This window comes from Melospiza georgiana, chromosome 3 (genome assembly GCF_028018845.1).
Source record: "Melospiza georgiana isolate bMelGeo1 chromosome 3, bMelGeo1.pri, whole genome shotgun sequence".
Classification (NCBI taxonomy): Eukaryota; Metazoa; Chordata; class Aves; order Passeriformes; family Passerellidae; genus Melospiza; species Melospiza georgiana.
In genome coordinates this window covers 102661024-102675940 of record NC_080432.1, presented here as the reverse complement: position 1 = coordinate 102675940, position 14917 = coordinate 102661024, and the positions used below count along the sequence as shown (strand labels likewise).

General features: G+C 43.7%; 1 protein-coding gene across 3 annotated transcripts; it reads left to right on the top strand.

The window, feature by feature from the left end:
- Nucleotides 1–10835: 10835 nt before the first annotated feature.
- SMIM8 (small integral membrane protein 8) lies at nucleotides 10836–14642 on the top strand. Of its 3 annotated transcripts, none has more exons than XM_058020514.1 (4): nucleotides 10836–10876; nucleotides 11920–12061; nucleotides 12973–13135; nucleotides 14309–14642. In XM_058020514.1, the coding sequence occupies exons 2-3, from the start codon at nucleotides 11942–11944 to the stop codon at nucleotides 13129–13131; spliced, it is 279 nt and encodes a 92-aa protein (XP_057876497.1). In that variant the 5' UTR covers nucleotides 10836–10876; nucleotides 11920–11941; the 3' UTR covers nucleotides 13132–13135; nucleotides 14309–14642. The 3 variants fall into 3 exon arrangements, with proteins under 3 accessions (XP_057876497.1, XP_057876498.1, XP_057876496.1); XM_058020515.1 differs by lacking the exon at nucleotides 14309–14642 and adding an exon at nucleotides 13963–14301; XM_058020513.1 differs by lacking the exon at nucleotides 14309–14642 and having other exon boundaries at nucleotides 12973–13331.
- Nucleotides 14643–14917: the final 275 nt, after the last annotated feature.

Genomic DNA, 14917 nt, shown 5'->3' with positions numbered 1-14917 from the left:
TCTCCAGGTCCTTATGAGACAGTCAGCAAGAGAAAACAGAAAACATAAAAATTAACTCTGCCTTCTTCAGACAACTCTCCTCTTTTTATTAAAATTTATCAAAATTTATTAAAATAAGTAAAGCTCTAACATTAATGTAATATTGACAGTCATTTTTTAAGGCTCTTCAAAAACAAGCCAGGCAGAACCTGACAACCCCTGAGCAAACACAGCCCTCCTGGGTCTGTGTCCTGGCCAAGCTGTTCACTTCTGCCATGACCACTGCTAGTCGTTGGTAGTGCAGCAAAGCCCATGGTTCCAAGGCTGATGTGAGCCAAAACTTTCCCACCTATTTCATCCTTCAGGTGCTTCCAGAGGAAGGAGAGGCCCCCAAATGGCAGAGGTAAACATACTGGCAATAGCTTACTCTTCTCATGTGCAGACAAAAAGTAGACACTGTAGATACTTTAGAATGAAATTCATTTCTATGAACCCTTCATTAACATGTAATGGGGAAAGGGCATCCTCTCCTACAAACATTGCCAATCTAGACAGAGAAAACATGTGCTGTCAAGGGGCAGATGTGGTTTATCCAGCATCACTCAGCACATCAGAGGCAGAGCTAAGAAAAGAGCCATGGTCTCTCATAGCCCAGGCCCTTGCTTTCACCTGCCTTAGCTTGCTGATTCTAACCTCTCACTGTTCCATGCCTGTTATTAACTTTTAACTCCTTGGAGCAAGAAATAAGCTCTTTGGTCCACTGGGAGATAAACCTCTAACTACTGTGATATTAAAAGCAGGAATAAATAGGGCTTAAAATAGACATATGGTATGTAAAGACATTAGCCTAGATACTTATTTGTCAACCAGCTACAGGAAGGAAAAGTAAACACTAGATGGAAGAGGGCTCAGCTGGCCATTTAGCACAATACTGGAGCAGGTTGATTTGGCTTTACATCTGACTTTCACATGGTTTTCTGCAGTGGCTTGGGACAAATCTCTTTTTTTTCCTGTGCTCCAGGATCTTAGTTGCCAAACATTCACTTTCCTGAAAATACAACTTGTAAACTATGGCAAAATCCCATCTTGTTTTGTATTTAGGGAAACCACAAACATCACTTAAAAAACCAGCAGCTGCTGAGTGTAATGCTTTGCCAGCTGCTAATTGCTGTGGTCTCTGCAGCAATGAATGGTTTTTGAGAGGGCAGAAACAGTTCACTGTTTTCTTTATTACTTGGTAAATAATGTATTTTTAAAAAATTAAGCTCAGAAGTAGCCAAAACTATTTAATTTTTAAAGCCATGATATTCCTATCTCACCTACATGGCAACGACTTCATTTCTCATCACCTTCATGCCAAACAGATAACCCATCAATACCTTGCTCTCCTGATGTAAACAAAAATCTCCCTCCACAGCAAATGATCTTCAACATTAAAAAATATTATTGCTCCATTCAGGCTACCGTTACTATTGTCACACTTTAGTCAACTTGTAAAATAATAAAAAGAATTGACAAAGTCAAAAGATTTCCACTTGGACAATAAATTGTCACTGGCATTTAACTCTGTAATATGATGAAGTGCTGCAAGAGTGCAACAAAAAGCAGATTATATCCATGGTTTATGTTGGCTGATGGGACACTTGCATGAGGCTACTATCAATCCTATTTAATGTTAGAAAATCAACTTCTCATTCAGTGAAACTGTATTTCATAACAAGAAAATCTAACTTACCTGTGCCCCAGTGAATGATTACAGATGGATCCCAGCTTTCTAGTGGAATTAACAATCAACAGCTCATTTCTGAGAAAGGGAGTTACATTTTATGCCTGGAAAATGAGAACTGTTTATCTCCTAGGTAATACAAACTAAATGAGTGCAACCTGATCATCTCTGCTGGCACACAGCTCAAACCAGAACCATAAAGCAGCTTGTATCATCAGAAAAATATGAGGAAACTGGCATTTATTTGAAGTTGTAGGATTTATCTGCATCTCTTTTGAGCACTCATTGGCATCAGCTCAGATGCTGCACTCTGTGTTTTCACAGTAGCACAGCCTGAAGATGCATGCTGTGAGCCTTAAGTCACACTGTTTGCCCTTTGACATTTTACATCAGATTTGCATTTTGTGTTCTCCTGGGCAAGTCAGCTGTCCACAAAACACATATATTCTCCCAAGAATATATTACACAAATGCTCAGAAAAGCCTTTCTCTTCGAATTTCAACATACAGGGGTTTTCCCAAGCAAGTGAAGCCTGGAGTTTTTTATTGAAATGTGTTTTGTTTACTGTACATGTAATCAGTACCCACACTGGCCTACACAGCTGAACCACTCCCCACCAGGAAGCCTAGAACTTTACTCTCAATAACTGAGCAATGGAATAAGTGTTTATGCCCTGCCTCATGCATCTCATATCAGAGCTTTGGTGGCCAATTTCACCCGGGATGTGGCTGTTCTGCTGAGTAACATTGCAAAATATGCAGAAAGCCTGAACTCCTTGCCTCTTAAATGAATTATTCACACTCTAATTGATTCATAGTATAATTTAATTAGCTCAAACTTACTGTGGCTTTTATCTGGGAATTACACGTGAATGTTTGGTAGTTTTACAGAGAGGAAACTATCACACATCCCTACACATGTGCCTGAACCTGCACCTTGGTACTGCCCCTAGAGAAGCTGATGCCTTCAGAGGGTGGCTAAAGGTGCCAGAGCTGGGAGCTGGACTGCAGGTAATGCAAAGCTTCCCAGATGCCTGCTGGCAGCTGCTCACAGTGGAGAGCAGGCAATCTTGGAAGTTCCTGGGGTGTGTGGAAGGTGGCTCCTTGACACAGCTGGTAGGGGAGCTTGCCAGGGCAGTGCTCTGCTGGACCTGCTGCCTGCTGACAGAGAAGGGCAGGTGGGAGGTGTGGTGGTCAGTGGCTATCTTGGGCACCCCAACCACAAAATAATAATTTCTGGTCCTGGGTGAAGTAAGAAAGGGGGATCACCAAAGCCTCTACCTTGGACTGCCAGGGCATGGACTTCAGTCTGCTCAGGACAATGGCTCACAGAGTCCCTTGGGAAACAGCCCTTAAAAACAAAGGGATCCAGGAAGGTTGGACATATTTTAAGAAGGAAATCTCAGAGGTCCAGGAGCAGGCCATTGCTGTGTGCTGGAAGATGAGCTGGTGTGGAAGAAAACCGGCCTAACTGAATAGGGAGCTTTTACTGAAACTCAGGGAAAAAAAGAGTTTGTGACCTTTGGAACAAGAGGCAGAAAACTCAAGAAGTGCACAAGGATGTCATTAGGTTATGAAGAATAAAAGTAAGAAAGGCAAAAAGCTCAGCTAGAATTTGATTTGGCCACTGCTGCGAAAGGTAATAAAAAGTGGTTTCATAAATACATTAACAACATAAAAAGGGCCAAGGAAAATATCCATCTCTTACTGGCTGCAGAGGGGAACACTGTAACCAAAGATGAGAAGAAGGCTGTAGTACTTGATGCCTTCTTTGCTTCATTCTTCAACAGAAAGACCAGTGATCCTCAGGGCAACCAGTCTCCTGAGCTAGTAGGGACAGGGAGCAGAGCAGACCCCCTGCACTGCAACAGGAAGTAGCTGGTGGACTGCTGAGCCATTTGGACCCTCACAAGTCTGTGGGACCAGATGGAATTCACCTGAGGGTAGCGAGGGAGCTGAAGAGCTTGCCAAGCCCCTCTCCATCACTTACCATGAGCCCTGACTAACTAGGGAGTTCTCAGTGGGATGGAGGTTGGCCAGTGTAACTCATCACAAGAAGGGTTGGAAGGGGGATCCAGGAAACTAGAGAGCAGTCAGCTTGATCTCAGCGCTGGAGAAGGTTATGGAACAGAACATCTCGAGTGCCATCATGCAGCACATACAGGACAACCAGGGGATCAGACCCAGCCAGCCAGGGGGTAGGGAAAACAGGTCCTACCTGACCAACCTCATCTCCTTTTATGACCAGGTGACCCACCCAGTGGATGAGGGAAAGGCTGTGACATGACCTTCAGCAAAGCCTTTGAAATCGTTTCCCCAGGCATTCTCCTGGCAGCCCATGGCTTGGACAGGCACACTCCTGTCCTGGTTTAAAACTGGCTGAGTGGCCAGGTTCAGAGAAGGGCGGTGAACGGCGCTGCATCCATTTGGCATCCAGTCACTAATGGTGTCCCACAGGGATCAGTATTGGGACCAGCCCTGTTCAACATCTTCATTAATGATTTGAACAGGGGGATGGAATGCACCCTCAGAAAGGCTGTGGATGACACTAAGTTGAGTGGGAGTGTTGAGGCTATCTACTTGAGGGCAGGAAGGATCTGCAGAGGGATCTGGACAAGCTGGATCAATGGGCTGAAGCCAATTTTATAAGGTTCAACAATAAACACTTCCACCCCTGGAAGCATTTAAGAAATGACTGGACATGGCACTTAGTGCTATGGTTTAACTGGCATTGTGAAATACAAAGCTGTGTTGTGTCAGGTACATACAGGCAACGTGAGCATTTGTGATTGTAATATGTGTGGAAACTGACCATGGGACAGTTAAAAGGACGAATTCTAATAATAACTGAGAAAAGTAAAGCATGGAAGAAGGCCTTTGAACATATCTTTTGTTTGCAATTAACCTTATAAGTCTTGAGTTGATTTAGGAGCATTTGAATTAAAGCGTTAAGGATGTCGCTTTTTGACAGGAATTTTCTGCTTGTAGTTAACCCTTAAAGAGTTTTGCAATAATAACCTTTTGAAGTATAATTTTAGAATATTGCTTGTAGTAAGGCTCTTTGAAACAACAGCTTTAGAATATATAAAAAGGAAACGTGCTTATCTCACGCCTTAACAAAACAGTGAAAAGCAGCTTGAGAAAGGAAGATGAAAATCAACTCAAGGATTAATAGTTTTGACCAAGGGAAGCTGGACATCACTGTTATGAGATTTATAGTCCTTGCAATCAAAAGGTGGACCCACATCTGGAGAACTGGACCTCACCAGATGGGATACTTCTTCCTTCTTTCGGAAACCGGACCCCACCATCTGGGGATACTCCTTTCTGGGATATATCCTGAGAAAAACTAAATCACAATAGTGTATAGAATTGTGATGTAAAAATTTGGAATAGAAACCACTGATGAGTAAAAATTGGGAATAGAAACTGCTGAGAAAGCTTATGGGTACCCCTATAAGTACCTGTAAGCCTCAACTATGTAGTTGGCAGGAAAACATCCCCCACTGTACCCAGCGCTGTATTGCTCATACTTTACCATATTAAATAATAAATTGATTGCTGCTTGAATATTGGCCTAATCAAGCTTCTTATTTATAACAACATCCATGTCAGTCAGACATTGGATTCACAGATCACAGAAACCAGAAGGGACCACAAGGACCATCAAGTCCAGCTCTTAAGTAAACGGCCCATCCAGGGACTGAAGCCACAACTTCAGTGTTATCAGCACCATGCTCTAACCAGCTGAGCTCCTCTCAGGATCAATGATCTGGAGGTATTTTCTAACCTTAACAATTCTATTATTCTGTGTGGTGGTATTTATATACTGAAAGACAACTGTAAGGTGTAGAAAATCTGAAGAGTTCCAGAATACTGAGTCAGATTCACTTACAACAGAGTTTGTTGTGTTGAAACTGTGAAATTTCCACCCTCCATAATCTTCTTAGGAGCTGTATTCCCTGCCTGAGATTAGAAGGGTGCCTACATTACAAAGGATTTTAAATTCTCACAGCTTAAACTGATTGGGAGTCCTGGTGTCAGAGGCAGAGGTTAGTTGTGGTCTGTGCCTCTGCTTCCAACTGCCTTCCCAACTGCATTGCCCTGCTTACATTAGACTGAAAAATAAACTTTATTATTTTTTTCTTTTCTGGCAATGGACCAGGGAACAAAATTGGCATACTGCAAAGCTGAGCACTTATGACACTGCATGCAAAGAAGTCCAGAGCAATTACAAGTGAAAAGAGGTCTCCCCTTGCCCTTCCTTTTTGGAGATGCAGTCTTAGGTCAAATTTGTCTTTAAACCTCATGTAAGGTACCTGACTGTACATTGTTGTAGTGAGAAAATTCAATGCTGCATATGTTTCTCTGCTCTTCTTTTGTAGTAGGAACCACCTTTTTCTTTCTAGAGGGGATGCTTTGAGTTTTGATATTCTGTTCCTAGTCAGAACTAATTTACCCACTCAAAAATGAAAGTAGAACCAAACAAAGTGCCTTTTTCCTTCCAGTTGAGAAAGATTTATAAGCTTGATCAATGTTTGAAGAATAACAATTGCTTTAATCTTTGCTGGAAAGCACGGCTGAGTGATTTGTTTTGTCTCACAGGGACAGGGCTGGCTAACAAGTGTTATGGAAGACATACAAATAATGTTATGAAACAGAAGAGTCTTGGTTTTAAGAAGCATATTGCCTTAAAACTGCTTCGGATTGTAAGTGGTAGGGTCCCAAACAGTGTATGCTGCTGTCTGAAAACAGCATTCTTTCAATGGGAACAACACAAAGGAGCAAAAGCTGCTGAAACTCAACATAAGGACTCTTGAGACTGACATGAGCAGAGCAACAACCACACAGAAAACCCTCAATACCCTCAGTGCCACCCCTGTCTAGCTGGTCTGTTTGTTTCTCATGCGTTTATGTCCTTAATATAGCCATACTGTTTCACATGCCTCACTGCAACAACGATTACTCTCATCATTAGCTTTGAGCAAGGAAGGAAAAAGTACTTTTAATTACTAATTTTTGCCTCCTCTTCTCCCCCAGATTTGTTCAGCACAAAACAAAGTCCCGGTTGTCAACTCCAATTAAAATATTGTGAAACTCATGGTGCCTAAAATACTTAAAAATAATTTCAAAAAGTGAATTTCACGTTCATATATAAAACTCTAACAAACATGTGATGGTAGTTGCCCCTCTCACTATGAGTCACACCAGTGCTGAAGTTCCAGTGTAGCTGCAAAAAGAATTTTTTCAGCCCACAACAGCTCTGTAACTGCGTCTCTGAAGCAAGGATAAGCTTATCAGTACCTTGAGGCACCCTATCTTTATTCTGAGGACACTGTGGAGCTCTGTTCTCGCGCAGTCGCTGAAACAAGCAGGAGCTGTAGGTCAGCCAGCCGGGGCAGGAGGCACGGCGCGCTCCCCGCCCCGCACCGGGCTGGCTGCCGCATGCCAACCATGGCTGCGGGGCACAGCGCCGGCTGCGCTCTGCTCGCTGCAGAGCCTCTTCTGCAGCTCAAGTGATAAGGGCATGCGAGCCTCAAGAAAAGCAGAAATTGCTGTTAGGTTGTGAATGGCTGTGGCACAAAGCACAGTGCTGAATGCAGAATCCCAAAGGAATTTAGTTGAAAGGAAAATAAATCTCAGTAACAGGCTCAGGTTTAGAAAAGGAAGGGGGTTTTGTGTGATTTCTTTTCAGGAGAGATACTCGGATATTAAGAGGATGGGTGACTCAGAAATGCCACAGATGTTTACTATTCTACACTTTTATAAAGCCTCTCCTATAAAGCATACCAAACAACTTCATAAGACTTAATGGATTGAATGTTTCAACATCCTTTGGGGTCAGATGATAGCAACATAATATTCACATTAAAGATAACATACAACACTTTCCCACAGACATAAAGCAAAACTAGAAACCGTAAGCAGTCTAAGCTTTTCATCACTGCACAGTTAATCTGGTTAGTTGGCACATGCTTAACATATGCCAAGTACCAGCATTCACATCAAAGCCTAAGCCTGCTTCTACATCCCTCTCTGCTTCTCTTTTTACACACAAAGCCTTCTCCTGCAGCTCTTCACATGGAGAGTATATTCTCTTCAGCCAGTGGTGTTTTCTGTACAGTGTAGGACCTTCCCCCGTCAGTGATGCCTGGGACCTACCTGTCCTTTATAAGTGCTGGAGACTCAGCAGCAACCTAACAAACCTTGCCACCACTATATTGCAAATGTGTTCTGGCACAAACCCATCCTACCAAAATCTGGAAAAAACTGTCATGTCCCTGGCTGACTTTGGATCAGAAGTTTTATCTGCATGGGTTTAGTAACTGCTGGGAAGGGGTACATGAGCCAATAAGTGAGTGTGTTTTCTCTCTGTTGATGTAATTCTTTTGGCTTCCAAAATGTGGGGGGAAAAAGTGCTTGGGAGCTATAGGCAGAATAACTCCTATATTACAGTAAAACAACCCTCTTCCCCTCAGTAAAACCAAGCTACCTTCCCAAAAGCAAGCTCTTGCAAAAACCTCGTGCTGGCTTCTTTCAATTAGATAAATACGAAAACAAACAAAAGCAGCTTCACTCAGATTTTCTACTCAATAGTTTCCAAACAAAATCAGCTGCGTGGCATATGCCACCAAAACAATAGCTACCAGATTAGCAGATGGTATGTTGTGAATTAATTGTTGACACAAACCCCAGACATACCACTCAATCCTCTCCTGACACCTAAACTTATTTCCCTATTATTTTTCTCACCTCATTATATTTGCTCACAACAAGAAAAAAAAATTTAGATACTCCATCTGGATTTAGACATGAAAAGTTAACCTGCAATTTATTATTACTCTGCTGTCTTTCAAAACAAAAAAAAAAGGCAGTTTGATTACTGCAGAATAAAAACATGGAACAAGAAGCTCTGTGAGCCTGGATACCTCTACATTTCATAGAATTATAGAATAATTAAGGTGGGAAATTATTTCTAAGATTATCAAGTCCCACTGTACACCTAGGGTCACTGTTTTCACCACTAAACCATGCCCACAACTGCCACATCCACATGCCTTTTGAGCCATTCCTAGGCAGCTTGTCCCAATGCCAGACTATCTTTTCAATGGAGAAATTTTCCCGGTGAAATCCAAACTTCCCCGGTACAACACGAGACCATTTCCTCTTGTCTTGTCAGTTGTTACTTAGGAGAAGTGATCAACCCTCACCTCACCACAACCTCCTTTCAGGCAGTTGTACGGAATAATAAGGTCCCTCCTGAGCCACCTCTCCTCCAGGCTGAAAACCCCCAGCTCCCTCAGTGTCTCCTCATGGGACTTGTGCTCCAAACCCTTCAGCAGCTTTGTTGCCCTTCTCTGGACATGCTCCAGAGCCTCAATGTCCTTCTTGTAGTGAGGGGGCCCAGAACTGGACACAGCACTCGAGGTGTGGCCTCACCAGTGCTGAGCACAGGGGAACAATCACTGCCCTGGTCCTGCTGGCCACGCTATTGCTGATCCAAGCCAGGATGCCCACTGTTTTTCTTGGGCACACTGCCAGCTTGTGTTCATCCACTGCTGACCAAGACTTCTGTTTGTTCCCTGCAGCCTCCCTGGCTGCAGTAAGCAGACACTCCACCAAAGTCCCCTCACTCACCCTCCAGGTACAGAGGAGTGTGATCCAGGGCTGGTGAGTCCAGAGCTACATGTGCTAATCCAGCAGCTCACTGCTGCTAAAACTGTAATATTGTCCATCACATCTCGGTTCTGCCTGCCAGTTACCTAAGGGAGCACTGATCTGTGTCCCTCCTTACCCTACAGGTATTGTTTTTTCCAAAATTTCAATTTTCTCCCCTACTTTATAATATGGCTGAAACTGCCTGGTGGCATTGAAGGTAGAAAAGAAGGCACAAGCAGTCAGAGGCAACCAGGCTTTGTTTCCTCTGGACTTCAAGCAATTTTATTAATTTTACTGTTTACAAATAAAAGGAAACAAAACATTATCACACAGCAGCATTTACATAACCAGGGGTTTCTAGGCACCCAACATCTTGGGTTTGGATCTACACAACAGAAGTTGGACACTTAAATTGTAGCATATTTTCCTGCTCAGCCGACTGTACTCCAGAGACTGTCTCTACATGAATCTTCCTCATTCCAGCACTTGGGATCAAGTGCTGGAATGGGGAGCCTGGAACATGCTCCTCAGAGATATGGAGCTCCTGGAGTGAGTCCAGTGGAAGGAAACAAAGATGACTTAGGGACCTCAGCACCTCTCTCACAAGGAAAGGCTGAGGGAGCAGGGCCTGTTCAGCCTTGAGATGACACAACTAAAAAGGAGCCTCCACAGCGTCTGTCAGTCCTGCAGGGAGGCTGAGGAGAGGATGAAGGCAGGACTGGCTGTGACCATGGCCAGGTGCTAGGAGCAGGCCCAGCAGTGAAGGGCCCGTCCGATCCAGCCAGCTCCTCCCCCGGCCTCCCACTTACTAGTTTGGAATGCTGCGTTGTCTTCTGTGCCCTTCAATTTAAAAAGCACACTGAGGTGCTGGAGTGTGGCCAGCAAACAGCAAGAAGGCTCTTGAAAGGACTAGAAAACATGTCTTATGAGGAACAGCCGAGGGAGCTGGGGTTGTTCATTCTCAAGAAGAGGAGGCTGAGGGGGCCTTTATCCCTCTCCACAACTCCCTGGAAGGTTTTGGGGCCGGTCTCTTCTGCCGTGCCTGCAGTGACTGAACTAGAGAGAACGGCCTTGAACTGAGAGAGGGGACGGACGTTTAGATTAGACATTAGAAAAATATTTTTCACTGTTAGGGTGGTCAGGCGTTGAAGTATTTCCCTGGGAAGCGGTGGAGTCACCATCCCTGCAGGAGTTCACGAGCCCTCTGGATCTAGCGCTGGGTGATTTAGTGCTTATGGGTTACAGTGGTAGTGCGGGGTGGACGGTTGTACTGAATGACCTGAAAGGTCTCTTCCAGCCTTGATGGTTCTATGACTTACGCAAACAGCTCCGCAGCCCCCAACAAACACAACGCGCTTCCCCCGCCGCCTCACGGCTGAGGGAAGAGCAGGGGCGGGGCGGGACCCGCTCCCTCCCCCGGCCCCGTGCCCGCGCCGCCGGCCTCCGCCCGGGAGGGGGCGCCAGCGCGCAGGCGCAGCCCGGCCCCGCGGGGAGGCGGCGCTGGCTGCGGGCGGTGAGTAGCGGCGGGGGGGCTATGGCGGGGTGGCGCGCACGGCGGTATCGCTCTCTCCGGCCCCGGCCGCGCCGTTCCGTGAGGCGGTGGAACGGGGGGAGATCCCCGGTGTCCCGGGAATTCCCACTGGGCTCTCCCAAGCTGGGGCCAAACTGCCCCCTTCGACCCGGTGGCGGCGCCAGGAGCCCCCTCTCCGCCCGGAATGGGGTTGTGCGACTGTCCTTCCGCTGCCCTTCCCTTCCCAGGGGATCCCCAGCACCCGTGTCTCCTCTGCCCCTCAGCAATCAGGGGTAGCCAGGACCGTGTTTTTCCACCTTTGCTCAGGTGGTCATAGAATGGTTTGGGTTGGAAAAAAATCATCTTTGGGTTAAAAATCATCTCGTTCCAACGCCCCTGCCAGGGGCACGGACGCCTTCCACAAGATCAGGGTGCTCATAAGCCCCATCCGGCCTGGCCTTGAACACTTGCAGGGATGGGCCATCCACAGCTTCTCTGGGCAACCTGTTCCAGTGCCTCACCACCACCTGAATAAAGAATTTCTTGTATATCCTAAGTAGCTGAAACTTCCCCTCTTTCATTTTGAGCCCAAGGCATTTGCCCAGTGAGTGCAAAAGTGAGACCTGAGTGCTGGGCCTGCTGGTGTGGGTGGCTAGAGTGACTGCACTACAGTGGTGCTTGGGCTGGCCTGTTATGTAGAAGGTTTTTTGTTGAAGATTTTTTCTTTACAATGATGCTGTTTGGTCCACAGGTAGCTAAAGCATTAGTCAAAGACAAGTGAAAAACCCTAAGCCCATTATCAAGAGATTTAGATTTGCTGTATGAAGATGTGAATCTCCTAAGGTTAATTTTAGGATGCACAATATTAAGATCAAAAATTAGTGTGTGCAAGCTGGGAATGTTAGATGACACTAGAGGTGATCAGTAATATTTACACCAGCTAAAATTGACGCTGTAAGACAAACTGAGTGTGAATTTGCATTCAGTGAATGCAGCTCTTCCAGGTTTTTTACAGAAATTACACCTGTTTTTCATTCTACTTCTAGGAAATATTCAACATTAAGCAACATGTCTTCCACCAAACCTCCAAATGAAAATGAAACACCCAAAGAGAGAAAACCAGGACTGAGGAGTGTTCAGACAACTATGCTTTTCCGAGCTGTGAACCCAGAGCTTTTCATTAAGCCTGTAAGACAGTTGTTCTGAGCGAAACTAAATATGCTTGAAGAGATACAGTTGCTTTAAAGTGATCATTACAATTCTCTGGGCATTATATAACCATCTCTTGTCATGCAAACCACTCAGAAATGTAACTAAAAATATTTTTACTTTTTTCCACTCTTGACTGTGGAGAGCACAGAACATTACATTGCTTGTTGCATTTCTGTATTCTATATTTCATTGCTATATTGTCTGATTCTTTTGTACCTAGCCAAGTTGCTTTCAGAAAGACCTGTTTAGAGGTATATTACCCATGTAATTTGACAGGTTAAATAATATTATTAAGTAATAAAAACAACAGGAGTTGTTTTTAATATTTAAAAGGGAACAAATCATAGAATGCAAACTTTTTTGGTATGAATTGATTTTTGATAGTTTTTCAATATTTTAGATTTTCCTTTTATAATTAAGTTGATGATACTCGGGTTTTATCTGCATTTGCAGAACCCAGAAATGAGTGAAAATTTGTGCATATAATAAGTATAGATTTAATAAAAGTAGATGTAGAGGATTGTAATCAAGCAGGACCAGAGTGCATTGTCCCAGTAGAATATCCAGCCGAATTCTGTTAAAAGTTTGTAGTGGAGACCTTCAGTAATTGATTTTATCTTGTTCATTTATACTCAGTCAGCATTTCCAACCAGCAAAATAGAGAGTACTGAGCAATGTGCTGCTCTATCTCCAGAAAGAATCTTCCTTTTCAAAGGGAATTCCTTTTGCTGTCAGAAAATTCAGTCTGCAAGAAGGCAGTGATGATTTTTTGCAGATGTCACAATAGTTTACTGTTCAGTTTCTAAGCTGACATAGATGAATGTAATGTTTGAGTTTAATGAAAAATGTTTTGACTAAAAACATTTACCACATTTTTTTCTTGTCAGAACAAACCTGTGATGGCATTTGGACTGGTAGCAATTAGCCTCTGTGTGGCCTACCTTGGTTATTTGCATGCAACAGCAGAGAATAAAAAGGACCTCTATGAAGCAATCGACAGTGAGGGGTCCAGATACATGAGGAGGAAAACTTCCAAGTGGGATTGAGAATGTAAGAAAGGAAATCAGTAAATCACTCACAGAACTTTTCCAGGCAACTACTGTTTTCTTCTCTATCCCTTGAAATAATGGAGAAATGTCTTGCTTGCTATTTAATCCAGTTCAATCCTTTATAAAATGTTGTGCCTGTACAAATAAACTGCAGTAAAGATACATCTGAAAATAAAAGTGATTTTAAGAATTGCCCTCTATGATCTCCCCAGAGATCTTTGTCAGAAGACATGAAATCACTTTGTACTATCAGTGCTGGTAAATGCCTTAGAAACTGACATGATTGTTCAGCTTTCTCTTTGCTCTGATTAAATGAAGTCAGGGGTTTATGTTTTTGGTTTTTTTTTAAACAGAATGAATAATATATTGTCTTTGAGAAGAAAAGTAGATATCTTGATCTGTTGATAACAGTGGTGCAAGTAAACTAATTTTAAGGCAAGGAAGATCTGATAAAACAATTGGTCACCAGTTTTATTTCATAAAGGAAACTGTAAAATACTGGCCAAAATAATCCTGGGATGCCTAATCTACTCTTCCTAACAAATAAAAAAAGGTGAATCAGTAGCCAGATAGAGAAAAAGTGAAACAAGTACTTCTGTTAAGAGAAAGGTAGAAGGAACTCAGCCATTATCTTTCCTGTTTGGCACCATATGACAGATCAGTGAGCATGCTGGCTTCTGCCTGCCAGTTGATAGCTTCAGCTCCAGCTTGGCCAGAGCATGTGTAATATTTTTGACTAGTCAGCAGAACTGGTTTTATTTCAACTGCATTCAAAAATTTCATTTCTCTGTATTGCAAAGTACGTTATATGACATTAATTTATTGCAGGTTACTGAACTCAGAATAAGGAATGGAAAGTCTTAAAATCCCCAGGTACTTCTGTGAGTGTGGCTGGAGGGTGGGTGGGCATTGTGGCGTTTCCTAGCACATGTGGTGGTCCCTTGTGAGCCTTTGAGCAAACTGTACAGGCAGGTGTCTTCCTGTTCCAGCACTGAGTCCTTCTCCCATGAGCTTCCCAGCTGCTTCTGGGCGCCTGACGGCTCCAGACAGTGTCCCACTAACCAGACTCCAGAACATGTGGTGGGAGGACACATTCCAGGCTGTGGCCTGTTTCTGCCGTGGACCCTTACTGATTTTATGTTGCAGCTTTCCATTCACTTTCTTGTATTTGCAGACCCAACGAGGGCTCCCAGGGAGCTGAGAGACCTCTTTGTCGACCGTCTTCCAACCAAGGTGGCTTCTGTCAGGCCAGAGAAGGAACCTGCAGGAACTCCTGCTTTACCATTCTGGGAGTTGCTTTGGGTTTTATCAAAAGATTTGGTACTGAAGATAAAAGTGATTGGCTGCCTTGAGGGACAGCAGTTGCACCATGGGATTTCTCTGTGTCTCTAAGTCCTTCACTTTGAATCTGTGACTTTACTCCTGTTCTTGTTTTATAGTTAACTGTATCTTAAATTCAGCGGGGTTTTGGTTAAACTGCCTCCTTCCTGAGAAGGGAAGTGAGCTCTACCTGTAATAAAGCTTTTTTTTTTTTTTTTTTTTTTTTTGTAAAAGGGGTGGTTTTGCAGCCTTTAAAAGCAGATTCCTCTCTGGGAGCCTGCTGCCCTACATCAGCAAGGTTCCTGGGCAAATCTAAGTTTGCAGGTGAGGAAACTACTTGCCTTTTGATTTGTGAAGGAATTTCTCGGTGAAATGATCAAATATTCAGGACTCTCACTGCTGTGCATATCCTGCAGAGTATTTTTTTGTATGTTTGTGAAGGATCTTTAGAATAAATCTGTTC